Source organism: Entelurus aequoreus, linkage group LG06 (assembly GCF_033978785.1).
Source record: "Entelurus aequoreus isolate RoL-2023_Sb linkage group LG06, RoL_Eaeq_v1.1, whole genome shotgun sequence".
NCBI classification, from domain to species: domain Eukaryota; kingdom Metazoa; phylum Chordata; class Actinopteri; order Syngnathiformes; family Syngnathidae; genus Entelurus; species Entelurus aequoreus.
Genome location: NC_084736.1, coordinates 73946743 through 73966741, shown reverse-complemented (window position 1 = coordinate 73966741; position 19999 = coordinate 73946743). Strand labels below are relative to the sequence as shown.

At 37.4% G+C, this 19999-nt stretch overlaps 1 protein-coding gene across 1 annotated transcript in view; it reads right to left on the bottom strand.

The window, feature by feature from the left end:
• Nucleotides 1-19999, bottom strand: part of loxl2b (lysyl oxidase-like 2b) — a 77809-nt gene that overhangs the window by 17972 nt on the left and 39838 nt on the right. Inside the window, exons 6-9 of the mRNA XM_062051508.1 lie at nt 15494-15677; nt 12753-12904; nt 9606-9773; nt 2125-2290 (exon numbers count right to left, since the gene is read on the bottom strand). Of these exons, the coding sequence (XP_061907492.1) occupies nt 2125-2290; nt 9606-9773; nt 12753-12904; nt 15494-15677 (670 nt within the window). The remainder of the gene's footprint in view (nt 1-2124; nt 2291-9605; nt 9774-12752; nt 12905-15493; nt 15678-19999) is intronic.

The window sequence follows — 19999 nt, the reverse complement described above, 5'->3', positions numbered from 1 at the left end:
CATGTTAATAAGCAACTAATTAATATTGAATATGTGTTCCCCATACTAAAGTGTTACCATATATATGCATGTATATATATCCTACAAGCAACACTATTGATAAAACTGAACAATAAAATGTGATCCAGTACAAAAAGTTTCAAGAATTGCCAATCTAGAGAACAGGATTTTGTGTAACAGGATTACACAAAACCTGCAAGACCAATTCTATGAAACTTTGGAGAGGAATGTTGTCGGCGTTTAGTTTGAAACACTTCTCATACTCTGCCAACAGTGTTTTGCAATGTTGGGGGAGCCGACTGCACAACACCCATCATGAGCCAGCTGGCTGGGGTTGCAGCGTAGATATCGTCACTATTGCAACACTACTGTGGAGGAATTATTTTATTTTTTTTCAACGAAGATAAATAAAACCTGAGATTTCTGGGAAACTATATAAACAGGAAAAGCCACGGGGAAAAAAAAGAAAGGTTTCGCGAGGAAAACGGGGGGCTCAATACTGTGTAGCGAGCTCGCGGTTAAGGCTTGAATTTATATAATTTCTGACTGTCTGTGAGGCTGTGAATGTGTACAGGCTTGACTGGTGATTGGATGAGAAAGCGAAAAAGGCAAGTGAGAAGACGGCTGCTGCATGTTGACAAAAAGTTTGCAGCTATTAAAGTTAAAGTATGGCGAAATTATCCTCTGCATTTGACCCATCGCCCTTGATCACCCCCCTGGGAGGTGAGGGGGAGCAGTGAGCAGCAGCGGTGGCCGCGCCCGGGAATCTTTTTTTGGTGATTTAACACCCAATTCCAACCCCTTGATGCTGAGTGCTAAGCAGAGTCCCATTTTTATAGTCTTTGGTATGACTCGGCCTACCGATCTCAGGGCGGGCACTCTAACCACTAGGCCACTGAGTATCAGTGTTGGGTTAGTTCCTGAAAACCAGTAACTAGTTACTTTATTTCAAAAGTAACTCAGTTACTAACTCAGTTACTTACACCAAAAAGTAATGCGTTACTGTGCAAAGTAACTATTTAATTACTTATATATTTTTTTATTTTTTTTTAAGGCCCCCTTTAATGCCCTTTTAGCCTTCATTTCAGTACTGTTATTGCACTGGAGAATAATACAATCTGTTGATCAACTTGACATGCATTTGCATCACTGAACTCCACTAAGCAATGTGCTCTACATACAACACACAAAGACAAAGATATCTTTCAAAGGGCCAATTTGTTTCAGGCCAGAACAAATTGACAAAACTATTTTAAAATAGCTGCAACATAACATACATAAGTAACAAACAGCATAATAACAACATAGCTGTAAACCAAGGAAGGCACACACTACATACACAAAGCCTAACCAGGCGTTTTTTTTCTCTCAAGGAATTATGAAATAAAATCATGTCTGAAGCCCAGAACACTCTACACATTTCTCCAGTTTTAGTTTAGAGATAAGGAAAGATTGGCCTGGCCCACTAGCATCCCTCTTTATGTTTGTGAACTTTATAGTCTATACATTTAGAGTGATGTGATAATCAAACACTCTAGAAGTCTAGAATGAAAGAGTATATAAGAGAATTGATAGAGTGTGTGTACCTTCAGTGCGCAGTGCCTCGTTAAAAATCCAGCCGCTGTTGCTTAGGAGGTGAAGTGTCTCTCTTTACTAGCTTCGTCGAAGCATGTTGCTTTTGTAGCTGTTTCAGCAGATTTGAATTGCGAGGATAGGATCTTTGATCCAAGACACAACTTACATTTAACTAAAATGTTCTTTTCTTTGTGGTCGACAAAAGAAAAGTAGTGAGAATATCTCCATGTTAAGAAACTCGGCTTCGGGCTTCGTAACGCGTTAGTCCCAACACTGCTGAGTATTATTTGGCGTGGCATTTGTTCTTATTAAGGAGATTATTTATAGACCTAATCGTTAGAGCATTATAAAAAAACATCACAATCCAGGATATTTTGGAGTTTAGTCAGAAAGTTGTTGAGTTGTCAGCTCTGCTAGCGTACTGCAGTGCAACGGCATGAAGACGTCGCAAGTAGTTGTTTACAATAGTATAGAACATTCCAATGTTTAGTTTTTTTTTCATCTCGTATTGTCACCGATGTGATTGTAAAGCTGAATCAGCCAACTTACTCTCCGAGCAGGAAACTCCAGCAGCCTTGTGTGCGGCCTCCTTGGGACAAGCCAGGTGGTCTCCATGGTGCAGACAGTGGGACAACGACATCTCCGTACCAGAGCAGCGGACGCCGCTCATCACCACACTGTCTGCACTCACCTCGCCTTGCCAGTACCACGCCTCCTGTTGACAACATATTTAACACAAGATATCAGCATCTTTCCATCCATCTTTAGTTGACCTTGTTCTACACTTAAGTGACCAGAGGGACTGTTATTATTGATTTTCATAAGAGGCTAATGTTGGCCTTCTCCTTGGACACTGGAACATCACTGGGATGTGAGATGCATGAATTAGGCTCAAGGTTGATATATCACGCCATAATTCTTATATATTAAAATATGTAAATGTTATTGTCAAGTGGGACAATGTATTTGGAGATTATGTAATTTCACCTATTTGGGCTAAAAATATTTTTACCCCAGTCTGCAAATAATGTGCCGTTGTTGAGTGTCGGTGCTGGTCTAGAGCTCGGCAGCGTAACTGTGTAATACTCTTCCATATCAGTAGGTGGCAGCAGGTAGCTATCTGCTTTGTAGATGTCGGTAACACGCCGTGTGAGTCAACGAGGGATTGTTGTCGTATCTAATCCTTCATAGCGACAGCCATCAGACTGTATAATGCATATGTTCCTTTTTGACTCTACTTGAATGTATAATAGACTGTATTTATATTATTCACATGTAAATAATGCTGTATAATAGACTGTATTTATATTATTCACATGTGAATAATGCTATATAATAGACTGTATTTATATTATTCACATGTGAATAATGCTATATAATAGACTGTATTTATATTATTCACATGTGAATAATGCTGTATAATAGAATATTTATATTATTCACATTCACATGTGAATAATGCTGTATAATAGACTGTATTTATATTATTCACATGTGAATAATGCTGTATAATAGACTGTATCTATATTATTCACATGTGAATAATGCTATATAATAGACTGTATTTATATTATTCACATGTGAATAATGCTGTATAATAGAATATTTATATTATTCACATTCACATGTGAATAATGCTGTATAATAGACTGTATTTATATTATTCACATGTGAATAATGCTGTATAATAGACTGTATCTATATTATTCACATGTGAATAATGCTATATAATAGACTGCATTTATATTATTCACATGTGAATAATGCTGTATAATAGAATATTTATATTATTCACATTCACATGTGAATAATACTGTATAATAGACTGTATTTATATTATTCACATGTGAATAATGCTGTATAATAGACTGTATCTATATTATTCACATGTGAATAATGCTATATAATAGACTGTATTTGTATTATTCACATGTGAATAATGCTATACAATAGACTGTATTTATATTATTCACATGTGAATAATGCTATATAATAGACTGTATTTATATTATTCACATGTGAATAATGCTGTATAATAGACTGTATCTATATTATTCACATGTGAATAATGCTATATAATAGACTGTATTTATATTATTCACATGTGAATAATGCTATATAATAGACTGTATTTATATTATTCACATGTGAATAATGCTGTATAATAGAATATTTATATTATTCACATTCACATTCGAATAATGCTGTATAATGGACTGTATCTATATTATTCACATGTGAATAATGCTGTATAATGGACTATTTATATTATTCACATGTGAATAATGCTGTATAATAGACTGTATTCATATTATTCACATGTGAATAATGCTGTATAATAGACTGTATTTATATTATTCACATGTGAATAATGCTATATAATAGACTGTATTTATAGTATTCACATGTGAATAATGCTGTATAATAGACTGTATCTATATTATTCACATGTGAATAATGCTATATAATAGACTGTATTTATATTATTCACATGTGAATAATGCTATATAATAGACTGTATTTATATTATTCACATGTGAATAATGCTGTATAAAAGAATATGTATATTATTCACATTCGAATAATGCTGTATAATAGACTGTATCTATATTATTCACATGTGAATAATGCTATATAATAGACTGTATTTATATTATTCACATGTGAATAATGCTATATAATAGACTGTATCTATATTATTCACATGTGAATAATGCTATATAATAGACTATTTATATTATTCACATGTGAATAATGCTGTATAATAGACTGTATTTATATAATTCACATGTGAATAATGCTGTATAATAGACTGTATTTATATTATTCACATGTGAATAATGCTGTATAATAGACTGTATTTATATTATTCACATGTGAATAATGCTGTATAATAGACTGTATTTATATTATTCACATGTGAATAATGCTATATAATAGACTGTATTTATAGTATTCACATGTGAATAATGCTGTATAATAGACTGTATCTATATTATTCACTTGTGAATAATGCTATATAATAGACTGTATTTATATTATTCACATGTGAATAATGCTATATAATAGACTGTATTTATATTATTCACATGTGAATAATGCTGTATAAAAGAATATGTATATTATTCACATTCGAATAATGCTGTATAATAGACTGTATCTATATTATTCACATGTGAATAATGCTATATAATAGACTATTTATATTATTCACATGTGAATAATGCTGTATAATAGACTGTATTTATATTATTCACATGTGAATAATGCTGTATAATAGACTGTATTTATATTATTCACATGTGAATAATGCTGTATAATAGACTGTATTTATATTATTCACATGTGAATAATGCTATACAATAGACTGTATTTATATTATTCACATGTGAATAATGCTGTATAATAGACTGTATTGATATTATTCACATGTGAATAATGCTGTATAATAGACTGTATTTATATTATTCACATGTGAATAATGCTATATAATAGACTGTTTTTATATTATTCACATGTGAATAATGTTGTATAATAAACTGTATTTATATTATTCACATGTGAATAATGCTGTATAATAGACTGTATTTATATTATTCACATGTGAATAATGCTATATAATAGACTGTATTTATATTATTCACATGTGAATAATGCTGTATAATAGACTGTATTTATATTATTCACATGTGAATAATGCTATATAATAGACTGTATTTATATTATTCACATGTGAATAATGTTGTATAATAAACTGTATTTATATTATTCACATGTGAATAATGCTGTATAATAGACTGTATTTATATTATTCACATGTGAATAATGCTATATAATAGACTGTATTTATATTATTCACATGTGAATAATGCTTTATAATAGACTGTATTTATATCATTCACATTTGAATAATGTTGTATAATAGACTGTATTTATATTATTCACATGTGAATAATGCTGTATAATAGACTGTATTTATATTATTCACATGTGAATAATGCTATACAATAGACTGTATTTATATTATTCACATGTTAATAATGCTGTATAATAGACTATATTTATATTATTCACATGTGAATAATGCTGTATAATAGACTGTATTTATATTATTCACATGTGAATAATGCTGTATAATAGACTATATTGATATTATTCACATGTGAATAATGCTGTATAATAGACTGTATTTATATTATTCACATGTAAATAATGCTGTACAATAGACTGTATTTATATTATTCACATGTGAATAATGCTATATAATAGACTGTATTTATATTATTCACATGTGAATAATGTTGTATAATAAACTGTATTTATATTATTCACATGTGAATAATGCTGTATAATAGACTATATTTATATTATTCACATGTGAATAATGCTATATAATAGACTGTATTTATATTATTCACATGTGAATAATGCTGTATAATAGACTGTATTTATATTATTCACATGTGAATAATGCTATATAATAGACTGTATTTATATTATTCACATGTGAATAATGTTGTATAATAAACTGTATTTATATTATTCACATGTGAATAATGCTGAATAATAGACTATATTTATATTATTCACATGTGAATAATGCTATATAATAGACTGTATTTATATTATTCACATGTGAATAATGCTGTATATTAGACTGTATTTATATTATTCACATGTGAATAATGCTGTATAATAGACTGTATTTATATTATTCACATGTGAATAATGCTATATAATAGACTGTATTTATATTATTCACATGTGAATAATGCTGTATAATAGACTGTATTTATATTATTCACATGTGAATAATGCTATATAATAGACTGTATTTATATTATTCACATGTGAATAATGCTGTATAATAGACTGTATTTATATTATTCACATGTGAATAATGCTATATAATAGACTGTATTTATATTATTCACATGTGAATAATGCTGTATAATAGACTGTATTTATATTATTCACATGTGAATAATGTTGTATAATAAACTGTATTTATATTATTCACATGTGAATAATACTGTATAATAGACTATATTTATATTATTCACATGTGAATAATGCTATATAATAGACTGTATTTATATTATTCACATGTGAATAATGCTGTATAATAGACTGTATTTATATTATTCACATGTGAATAATGCTATATAATAGACTGTATTTATATTATTCACATGTAAATAATGTTGTATAATAAACTGTATTTATATTATTCACATGTGAATAATGCTGAATAATAGACTATATTTATATTATTCACATGTGAATAATGCTATATAATAGACTGTATTTATATTATTCACATGTGAATAATGCTGTATATTAGACTGTATTTATATTATTCACATGTGAATAATGCTTTATAATAGACTGTATTTATATCATTCACATTTGAATAATGCTGTATAATAGACTGTATTTATATTATTCACATGTAAAAAATACCTAAGTGTTTATTGTTTATTGTGAGCGAACTGTGGTGATGAATTTCCCCCAGGGATCAATATAGTACTTTCTATTCTATTCTTTTCTATTCTAATGCTTAAACCAAAAATAAACAAAAGGTGAGTGCCCCTAAGAAAATGCATTGAATCTTAGGGAAGGCTATGCAGAACGAAACTAAAACCTAACTGGCTACAAAGTACACAAAAAACAGAATGCTGGACGACAGCAAAGACTTACAGCGTGTGGAGCAGACGGCGTCCACAAAGTACATCCGAACATGACATGACAATCAACAATGTCAATGCAACAGGAAAATACCAACAAAGCAGGAAAAGTTACCAAAACAGGAGTGCAAGACAAGAACTAAAACACTACACACAGGAAAACAGCAAAAAACTCCAAATAATTCATGGCGTGATGTGACAGGTGGTGACAGTACACCTACTTTGAGACAAGAGCTATAGCATGCTTGGTAATGGTTTAAAGTCATATCCAACAATTGCGAGAACAACTTTTTATTGTCAATATCGGCTACTGAGTTAATTTTTTTAATGATTTCTGCTGGTGGTGTGCCTCTGGAATTTTTTCAATTAAAAAAATGTGCCTTGGCTCAGAAAAGGTTGAAAAACACTGGTATTAACTATGTATTTTTGTTTATTGCGCCTTTAGTATGTCTTCACCTTTTGTTAAACAAACACAGTATTCTTATCTGTTTTTTTTAACATTATTTACATGACAGCATGTCATTTCTGCCTCTACATGTTTACAATTTCATATTTAACTTTCCCAAGTTTGACTTTGAGGATGAGTTTAGATGTTTTTCTGTCTACTCTTTGTGAAATATAACGAGAGCTTTTGCATAAAAGTTGGGTCGGCTGCGCTAAATGCATGTGTGCGCCAACTCTCGCTTTCGTCAAACTGAAATCCCCTTAATAAAACAAAAGCAGTATTTAATAGTAAACATTGTTTAACATGTAACATGTACCTTCCGGTAGTAGAATCTACATGCTGCGTCTGACCACTGGAGTGCACTGTGGTTTCTCTTTAGCATCATCCAACTACATGGGTGACATCACTTCACAACACATCTATGACTAACTCATTTTAGCTAAGGGGCTGCATGGAGGAAAAACTGATCCCACCCGTCATGCTAATAAACTTTTGGTAACACTTTAGTATGGGGAACATATTCACCAGTAATTAGTTGCTTATTAACATGCAAATTAGTAACATATTGGCTCCTAATTAGTCATTATTAAGTACTTATTAATGCCTTATTCTGCATAGCCTTATTATACAACAACCCAAACCCTCTAACCCTAACCAAATAACTCTAAATTCAGTTTTTGTTACTTAGAATATGTTCCCCATACTTAGACTTAGACTTAGACTTATACTTTTGGCTATGGTGCCATTTTGATAATTGTTTATTATAATTGTAATATTTGAATGAGGATAAATAACTGTGTTGTGGCAGTTGCGGATTTCACCAATGTGGCGGTTTGAGGAAACACTCGTGTTACCAAATGTTACCAAACTTTTGAATAAAAAGACAACTTCAGATTACTTTTTTTTTTCTTTTACTTTGGCCATAAATAGAACAAGCACATTCTTCAAATGTACATATTACAAATAATCCTCAAACTAATACAAATTTGTGCAGTTTCAAAAACCCCAAGAAGAACACAACGAGCTTAGACTTTGTCTCTGTGTTCTTACAAAGCCGTTCAACTTTAAGCACTTCCTGTTCAGCATTCTCATGTCGGCAGTTCACCATTAAACACGTGAGGAAAAAGCAACCGAGTGTTTCCTCAAACCGCCACATTGGTGAAATCCGCAACTGCCACGACACAGTCATTTATCCTCATTCAAATATTACAACTATAATAAACAATTATCAAAATGACACCATAGCCAAAATCAAGGTACCATAACTACAATCTAATTTAAGCATAAAATAAAAATAGAACACACAACAAATGTGGAAACACACATTTTTACCATGGAGTGAAGGGTGCGCATCGTGCATTCAACCAATTTCGAGCGCTGCACGAAACTCTTAACTACAAATATGATTGAAGTTGACTTAAGTCTTTGCCTCTTACCGTTTCCTTATTTTATCCGTTGAGTGGATAATTTACAATGAAAGAAGGTGTTGTGCGTCGATGCTGCCAGCCACAACAGGAGCATCTGATTGCTTGCACCTGCGCTAACTGGAGTAGTGGCAGCCAATCCAGAAGGCACTCAAAGTCAGCTGACATGTCATCTTTAAACAGTGTCATGTGTGACGTGGGTTACACTTGAATTGCTATTGCGACATCCAGTGGACACATTTAGAACAGCAGTTTCTTTCATTAAAAAAAATGCAGCTCATTTGTATACTTTGCAAACTCATCTTGTGGGTCGCAGGCCGGATTAAACTATTGAATAGCAAACCACTGACAGATATTGAAATACTTAACAAAACTAATGTTGGTTTTCTTGTACATGGTTGAGGACCTGCCTCTATCCCTCTCAAGTTAAGTGAACTTTTGTCTATACTAGGAACAACTTCGCCCTTTACATACCTGGAAAGCATTGCTGGCAAAGCCAAGGCCCAGCTGTCTGCAGACCACCATGGCCTCCATGGTTCCCCAGCCCTCGCCGCACACAGTCCCCCACACCAGGGAGCCGTTCTTCTCCGCCAGTACTTCCACGCGACCATCGAAGGGACTGCGACCGCCACTCAAACGAAGCTACAAACACGACAACATTGTTTAAGGCTAGGACAGTTTTGCTATTTGCGCCGGTTCAAATGACGGACAGAAAGATGTTTAAAAAACATGATGATTATGATTACCATTGTACAATGTTGGCACTTCAAATATTTAGATTGTTGACTCTTTCTGTAAGCCTAACTAAAACTTCAAGTCAAATGGGGTCATCACGTACATTTAGTAGGCACTGATTTTGTGTGCAATTTTTACAAACCCCGTTTCCATATGAGTTGGGAAATTGTGTTAGATGTAAATATAAACGGAATACAATGATTTGCAAATAATTTTCAACCCATATTCAGTTGAATATGCTACAAAGACAACATATTTGATGTTCAAACTGATAAACATTTTTTTTTTGTGCAAATAATCATTAACTTTAGAATTTGATGCCAGCAACACGTGACAAAGAAGTTGGGAAAGGTGGCAATAAATACTGATAAAGTTGAGGAATGCTCATCAAACACTTATTTGGAACATCCCACAGGTGTGCAGGCTAATTGGGAACAGGTGGGTGCCATGATTGGGTATAAAAGTAGATTCCATGAAATGCTCAGTTATCACAAACAAGGATGGGGCGAGGGTCACCACTTTGTCAACAAATGCGTGAGCAAATTGTTGAACAGTTTAAGAAAAACCTTTCTCAACCAGCTATTGCAAGGAATTTAAAGATTTCACCATCTACGCTCCGTAATATCATCAAAGGGTTCAGAGAATCACTGCACGTAAGCAGCTAAGCCTGTGACCTTCGATCCCTCAGGCTGTACTGCATCAACAAGCGACATCAGTGTGTAAAGGATATCACCACTTGGGCTCAGGAACACTTCAGAAACCCACTGTCAGTAACTACAGTTGGTCGCTACATCTGTAAGTGCAAGTTAAAACTCTCCTATGCAAGGCGAAAACCATTTATCAACAACACCCAGAAACGCCGTCGGCTTCGCTGGGCCTGAGCTCATCTAAGACGGACTGATACAAAGTGGAAAAGTGTTCTGTGGTCTGACGAGTCCACATTTCAAATTGTTTTTGGAAACTGTGGACGTCGTGTCCTCCGGACCAAAGAGGAAAAGAACTATCCGGATTGTTATAGGCGCTAAGTTGAAGCGCCAGCATCTGTGATGGTATGGGGGTGTATTAGTGCCCAAGACATGGGTAACTTACACATCTGTGAAGGCGCCATTAATGCTGAAAGGTACATACAGGTTTTGGAGCAACATATGTTGCCATCCAAGCAACGTTACCATGGACGCCCCTGCTTATTTCAGCAAGACAATGCCAAACCACGTGTTACATCAACGTGGCTTCATAGTAAAAGAGTGCAGGTACTAGACTGACCTGCCTGTAGTCCAGACCTGTCTCCCATTGAAAATGTGTGGCGCATTATGTAGCCTAAAATAGCACAACGGAGACCCCCGGACTGTTGAACAACTTAAGCTGTACATCAAGCAAGAATGGGAAAGAATTCCACCTGAGAAGCTTCAAAAATGTGTCTCCTCAGTTCCCAAACGTTTACTGGGTGTTGTTAAAAGGAAAGGCCATGTAACACAGTGGTGAACATGCCCTTTCCCAACTACTTTGGCACGTGTTGCAGCCATGAAATTCTAAGTTAATTAATTATTATTTGCAAAAAAAAATAAAGTTTATGAGTTTGAACATCAAATATGTTGTCTTTGTAGTGCATTCAATTGAATTTGGGTTGAAAAGGATTTGCAAATCATTGTATTCCGTTTATATTTACATCTAACACAATTTCCCAACTCATATGGAAACGGGGTTTGTAATATATAATCATGTGATATGTATTAATTTCAATAATCATGGCGACTGAATCAAATGTCCATTTGGGCATCAATGTGCGGTGTTGGCATGTTCTACCCGTGAGTACTCTGGCTTCCTCCCACATCCCAAACGCCAGCCCATTGGCCTAAAGACTCAGAACTACGCATTGAGCTTGAAGGCCTCATCAGTGCAGGTTTACAATGTTTGATAGAAGGAAGAAAGGAGAGTTGTTTATTATTCTGAGTGTGTTTTCTAAACAAATAAACACACATAATTATTAGGGACCGAGTCCCTTTGGGACAGAGGACCCTATTGTATTTCTAGCGTTTTATTATTATACCGCCGCCTCTTTGAGCTGTAATTTGACCCCCTTAACATGCTTCAAAACTCACCAAATTGGACACACACATCAGGACTGGCGAAAATTGCGATCTATTCAAAAAACCAAACCCCAAAACTCACAATTGCGCTCTAGCGCCCCCTAGGAAGAAAACACAGACAAAACTGCCTGTAACTCCCAGTAGGAATGTCGTAGAGACATGAAACAAAAACCTATATGTAAGTCTCATTTAGACCTATATTTCATACACTGACAACCCCCAGCAAAAATCAACAGGAAGTTTGCAATTACCCCTTCAAAACAAAAAAACAGTCACCTTTTTTCAAACATTATCTCCTCTGAGCGCGTTTGTCGTGTCGGCTTCAAATTAGCACAGGAGAGAGATTGAACCCTTCTGATTAAAAGTTGATGAAAGAGTTTTAATTACTGCTCCGGTTTGGATTTTATGAGCCCTCAAAGTCGGTCCCGTCCATCGCTGCTTGCAGCTTTAATTACGATTGTACTTCCTTCTGAATCGGTCCATAGTGTCCCAACTCTAAAATAACCACGATCTATTCCTCACACAGATTCTTTGTTTGGGCACTGGCTTCCCTGGAATGATGCGATGACGGAGACGACATATGAAAACAAAATCATAGTCAAACAATCGACAAACAATTGTCAGTGTTAAATGTCACAATGAATGATAAATCATCAATATTAACACATTCAAAGCCATGATGAAACTTCTGACTGGAACTGTATGAGCTTATAATTCTATTTTAGACACCGATTTCAGGATCTCTAAATCAGAATATTTCCGTAGTGTTTGACAGACAAATAAATCCTGTAAAACTCACTCTTTCCTGGAAGCCCATAGCAGGGACGTTACATCGGATGGCCGCATCCTCCTCATGGCTGCAGTCCGCAGACTCCTTGTTGAAGGAACACTCAGTGATGGACTTCTCAAATCCAGAACAATTCACTTCATTCATGTGCACTGGGCCCATTCCTTCAAAATAAGAAACACTTTCTCTGTCAGTCATGACCGGTGGTCACATGGACACAGGTCAACATGTCAATCAACTCAGTGTTTTTCAACCAGATACAGTCTGGTGTGCCGTGGGAGATTATCTAATTTCACCTCTTTGGGGTAAAAACATTTTCTGCACACCAGTAATTATAGTCTGCAAATGATGTGTTGTTATTGAGTGTCGGTGCTGTCTAGAGCTCGGCAGAGTAACCGTGTAATACTCTTCCATATCAGTAGGTGGCAGCCGGTAGCTAATTGCTTTGTGGATGTCGGAAACAGCGTACTTTATTTATTGCCATGGAGACCAGGATTAGTGATTTAGAAGTAGCTAAAACACTGCCGACTGAGGATGGATGTTAGCCGCTAGCTAGCTAGCCCTGTTTTAAATCACCTCTTCCTGAGGGTGTTTCAGTGTTATAACTTCACCTTTATCGTTAGTTTTTTAAGCCAAAATGCGTCCGTTCTCCGTTTTCTGTCTACACACTGTGTCTGCTTGTAAGTACTCTGTGATTGTGTGCTACTGACCATGCTCGTAAACCAGCAATGTCACGAAGTGACTTCTACGCGGGCTCAGGGGGGCGCGGGACCAGTACTTTTCAGAGACGGTATCGTACCGAAAATGATTCATTAGTATCGCGGTACTAAACTAATACCAGTACATCGTACAACACTAATGCACAGTAAATTAAGATAACAGGTCAGCTGAGTCTACAAAAATACGTATTTTTAGCGATTTCGAGAGTACATTTCAGCTTTTCCAGAGGGCAACCAAGTGTTGTAACACGTACAGTAAAAAATTATTCATGCAGTCAGCTGTTTACGCCACACTGCACTTTGGAAAAGAAGTCCTTCCGATGCAGGTCATAATTATAGAACGGGTTACTTGGTCTTTTTTTCCGCCTCCTGGACTGTGAGGTTAAGTGATTATATAGGTTAAACACGCAACCACATCTATTGCAAAAAGAGAGAAACCATCTCCATAATTCATAGTTATTATACTGTATTTCACATCAAATATGTCAAAGCAGATGACTTTTGGACCTTAAAATATACTTTTTTTTATACCAAGGGCAGTCTAAGTCGTGAACAGACAGGAATGATTTCATTGAAGAATAATCCGCATAAGGGTGTTGATGTGTTAGAATGGTTTGTTCTTCTAAGTGATGAAACTCAGCACAACTTTATTTTTAGTGTATCCGCTTGTGGTATTGTGTAACCAATTTTTGTTGGTTTTTAGATACATTTTCTACAAGCGAACGGATTCAAGTGACAACATTTGAGGCAGCGGAACGTATTTATCAATAATCATTTTTTCCCCATGTACACCACTTTCAGTCCAGTTCAGTTCAGTTTATGTGGAACATGCAAACGATACAATGTAGTGCATCACACAATTCCAGTTGTTTCATTACAGCACGTCCGAAAAGGAGTAGGAAGAAGCAGATCTTATTTAATCCTACCTCTTTTCATACCATAGCAATTTTATCCAATTTCCTTGAACAGAACAGTGAACAAATACATGATAAATAAATAATATGCCATAGTAAGCATACATTTTTTTTGTCCTGTCTAGCTTCTCAGGCAAATCATATAGTAGATGTAGATGCTGTTTTTTTTTTTTTTTGTTTTTGTTTTTTTAGTAAGCATGTATAAATAATATTTGTCTCAATAAAATAAAATTTAAAATAAAAAAAAAAAGGGGAAAAAGGGTTCAAGATCCATCCATCCATCCACTTTCTACCGCTTATTCCCTTCGGGGGCGCTGGAGCCTATCTCAGCTACAATCGGGTGGAAGGCGGGGTACACCCTGGACAAGTCGCCACCTCATCACAGGGCCAACACAGATAGACAGACAACATTCACACTCACATTCACACACTAGGGACCATTTAGTGTTGCCAATCAACCTATCCCCAGGTGCATGTCTTTGGAGGTGGGAGGGGCCTATCCCCAGGTGCATGTCTTGGGAGGTGGGAGGGGCCTATCCCCAGGTGCATGTCTTTGGAGGTGGGAGGAAGCCGGAGTACCCGGAGGGAACCCACGCAGTCACATGGAGAACATGCAAACTCCACATAGAAAGATCCCGAGCCCAGGATCGAACTCAGGACCTTCGTATTGTGAGGCACACGTACTAACCCCTCTCCCACCGTGCTGCTTAGCTCACCCTTTCATTAATAGGAATTCACTGACGTTGTCTTTTCCTTTTCTTTGGACTCAGCTTCAACGACTTACTTTTATGTGCTGGCTCAGTGAAGTTTTACACTGAACAGACCAAACGGATCGATGTGAAACCGACACTTTTAAGGCTTTAGGACTTATTCTAGGACTCGTCTCAGTCCACATCTGCCACAATTTCTCCTATGATGGGCGAGACAAAAGATAGCCGGTAGGGTGTGTGCATTACACAGACTGGTGTGGAGGGGAATTACAAGGAGCGGTTTGAGTCAGGAGACCAAAAATAAATACAGTAGTCACCAGTAAAACGACGCACCAACTAAAAATAATTGTTGACTAATGTTCATGGTCGATTAAGACAGATACATTTGAGAGTGACGTCATACAACTTACCTTGTCCGAGCCGACCTCCTGACATAGCTTCAATGGCGCTACCAAAGCCCAACTCCCGACAGACCACGGTGGCCGACAGCAGGTTCCATTTGTCATCACATATGGTGCCCCACTCTCCATTCTTCAACACTTCTACACGGCCCTCGCCCACAATGGCTCCACCACGTAGACGGACCAACGGTTGCTGCAGTGTACAAAGGGTCAGAAAACTGTAAAATTGCCTTTCTCCATTTTAAACCCCCCCGAACACAATTAGTAAAATACTAATAGTAGTTCTTTAGAATAGTCTATTCAACAGACTGTTAGCTAGGAATACAGAGCTGCCAATATATATACAGAAAAAATAAATGAGTATCTAGTAGTACATTTCTTTTCATGGATTTCTTTTTATGCTGGAATGTCTTCCCAACGTGTCCTGGGTCTTCCCCGTGGCCTCCTACCGGTCGGACGTGCCCTAAACACCTCCCTAGGGAGACGTTCAGGTGGCATCCTGACCAGATGCCCGAACCACCTCATCTGCCTCCTCTCCATGTGGAGGAGCAGTGGCTTTATTTGAGCTCCTCCCGGATTTCAGAGCTTCTTACCCTATCTCTAAGGGAGAGACCCGTCACCCGGCGGAGGAAACTAATTTTGGCCGCTTTTACCCGTGATCTTGTCCTTTCGGTCATAACCCAAAACTCATGACCATAGGTGAGGATGGGAACGTAGATCGACCGGTAAATTGAGAGCTTTGCCTTCCGGCTCAGCTCCTTCTTCACCACAACGGATACAGCGTCCGCATTACTGAAGACACCGCACCGATCCGCCTGTCGATTTTACGATCCACTCTTCCTTCACTCGTGAACAAAACTCCGAGGTACTTGAACTCCTCCACTCGGGGCAGAGTCTCCTCCCCAACCCGGAGATGGCACTCCACCCTTTTCCGGGCGAGAACCATGGACTCGGACTTGGAGGTGCTGATTCTCATCCCAGTCGCCTCACACTCGGCTGCGAACCGATCCAGTGAGAGCTGAAGATCCTGGCCAGATGAAGCCATCAGGACCACATCATCTGCAAAAAGCAGAGACCTAATCCTGCAGCCACCAAACCGGATCCCCTCAACGCCTTGACTGCGCCTAGAAATTCTGTCCATAAGAGTTATGAACAGAATCGGTGACAAAGGGCAGCCTTGGCGGAGTCCAACCCTCACTGGAAACGGGTCCGACTTACTGCCGGCAATGCGGACCAAGCTCTGACACTGATCGTACAGGGAGTCAAATACATTGACGTATTTATTTCTGTATGTTCAGTTTTGAAGTAAAGACTCTTAAAAAGCTCTCAAATGGAGACAACCTGGTATTTGTCTGCTAAGCTCGCGAGAAGAGACGTTAGCAAAAACAGAACAAACTGCTGGTATCACAGTTCTTGTATCAGATGTTTTAGATGCTGGCCAATATAATCTGATATGCTAATAATATCGGACAGATATCCGATATCCAGATTGGATCAGGACACATCTATTCCACGCTGCTCAATAACAATGATGAAGTTAACAATACTACATCATGTTAACATATATTGTGATTTTTTTTTTTATAGAAGTAATACCTTTTGGTCTTAAATTTTATGTTAAGAAAAGTGTTCGACTATGTTGACAACATAAGCAGGTACTCTTAGAAATAAGAACAAAAAAGTGGACCAGTCTGACATACAGTAGACGAGCGGTGAAACTAGGGATGTCCGATATTATCGGCCGATAAATGCTTTAAAATGTAATATCGGATATTATCGGTATCGGTTTCAACATTATCGGTATCGGTTTCAAAAAGTAAAATGTATGACTTTTTGTAACGCCGCTGTGTACACGGACGTAGGGAGAAGTACAGAGCGCCAATAAACCTTAAAGGCACTGCCTTTGCGTGCCAGCCCAGTCACATAGTATCTACGGCATTTCACAATGCAAGGCATACTTGGTCAACAGCCATACAGGTCACACTGAGGGTGGACATATAAACAACTTTAACACTGTTACAAATATGCGCCACACTGTGAACCCACACCAAACAAGAATGACAAACACATTCCGGGAGAACATCCGCACCGTAACACAACATAAACACAACAGAACAAATACCCGGAACCCCTTGCAGCACTAACTCTTCCTGGACGCTACAATATACACCCCCCGCTACCCCCTACCCCCCACCCACCTCAACCTCCTCATGCTCTCTCAGGGAGAGCATGTCCCAAATTCCAAGCTGCTGTTTTGAGGCATGTTAAAAAAATAATAATAAATATGGCAGTGCCATGTTGGCATTTTTTTTCCATAACTTGAGTTGATTTATTTTGGAAAACCGTGTTACATTGTTTAATGCATCCAGCGGGGCATCACAACAAAATTAGGCATAACAATGTGTTAATTTCTCGACTGTATATATCGGTATCGGTTGATATCGGAATCGGTAATTAAGAGTTGGACAATATCGGAATATTGGATATCGGCAAAAAAGCCATTATCGGACATCTCTAGTTGAAACGATACTTAAGCAGGTTCAACTGTATCGATTTTTCTAAACAAAGTTTATTTATAGTTTATCAAATGCTTTAATGTGGCTGCCAGTACAAAAGTTTGGGCCTGATCAACCACGCCACCCACACAAATACCCCACCCTTATCCCACGCCTTTGACGCTTCACCCCACGTGGTATGACGGAAAACGGAGCAGCGCCCATAGTGGCTGGCAGCGGATGCTTCCCCCCTCACCCCTCATTGCAAGGCTTGAGTTGTATGTCGTAATATATTATATTTTATATTACAATTTTGGGATTTTACCTGGTTAAATAAAGGCTACAAAAAAAAAAAAAGTGGTACTTTGCTATCGAGTTTTTTTTTTTCACTCCAGACCAGTCTGGTATCGACTTTTTTTTTTTTTTTACTCATCCTCCCTTAACATTGACCTTTTTCAGCGTTCCTGCTCTGTTACCCTATACAATTTGTGTCTAATCTTGAACGGGTTTGTGCTGAAAATAATAATAATAATAATAATAACTGGGATTTATATAGCGCTTTTCTAAGTACCCAAAGTCGCTTTACATGTTAAAAACCCATCATTCATTCACACCTGGTGGTGGTAAGCTACTTTCGTAGCCACAGCTGCCCTGGGGTAGACTAACGGAAGCGTGGCTGCCAATTTGCGCCTACGGCCCCTCCGACCACCACCTATCATTCATTCAACATTCATTCACCGGTGTGAGCGGCACCGGGGGCAAGGGTGAAGTGTCCTGCCCAAGGACACAACGGCATGGTAAGAGGCGGGGAGCGAACCTGCAACCCTCAGGTTTCTGACACGGGCGCTCTACCCACTACGCCATGCCGCCCCCTATGAAAATGAAACGTTGTTGTACTTGTGCAATGACAACAAAGATCCATCCGTGTACACAGGTAAAGTATTTTCCTGTTTTCAAAAGATAGGGTGTACAACTCCGCCTGATGACCAGTCGACCACAGGATAGTCGTCAATGGTGCATTGACAGACACTGATCCTAGACCAGCTGTGTGAAAAGTAGATACAGTATGTGAAAGGTTAAGCACAAAGCTCATTTACTAAAACGTCTCTCATCTAAATACTAAAATTGACAGCGGTGAATTCGTAACAGACAGATGCTGGCCTTTGAAAGTACATGCTAAACTAAAATATGTCTGCGCTATTATGTGATGTTCTGAACTATGCGTGCCTTTAGTGTGTAGAAAATACCTCAAAAGCACCACATTCTACAATATCAAGCCGGCACACAATGACTTAAAGGCCTACTGAAATGAAATGTTTTTATTTAAACGGGGATAGCAGATCCATTCTATGTGTCATACTTGATCATTTCGCGATATTGCCATATTTTTGCTGAAAGGATTTAGTATAGAACATCGACGATAAAGTTCGCAACTTTTGGTCTCTGATTTTAAAAAAAGCCTTGCCCCTACCGGAAGTAGCGTGACGTCACAGGAGGAAGGACTGCTCACATTTTCCCATTGTTTTCAATGCAGAGAGAGAGATCCGGACCGAGAAAGCGACGATTACCCCATTAATTTGAGCGAGGATGAAAGATTCGTGGATGAGGAACGTTAGAGTGAAGGACTAGAGTGCAGTGCAGAACATATCTTTTTTTGCTCTGACCGTAACTTAGCTACAAGCTAGCTCATTGGATTCCACACTCTCTCCTATTTTAAACCACCTCGGATACTATATCCTCTTGAAAATGAGAGTCGAGAACGCGAAATGGACATTCACAGTGACTTTTATCTCCACTAAAATACATCGGCGAAGCACTTTAGCTACGGAGCTAACGTGATAGCATCGTGCTTAACTGCATATAGAAACAAAAAAAAATAAACCCCTGACTGGAAGGATTGACAGAAAATCAACAATACTATTAAACCATGGACATGTAAATACACGGTTAATGCTTTCCAGCTTGGCGAAGCTTAACAATGCTGTTGCTAACGACGCCATTGAAGCTAACTTAGCAACCG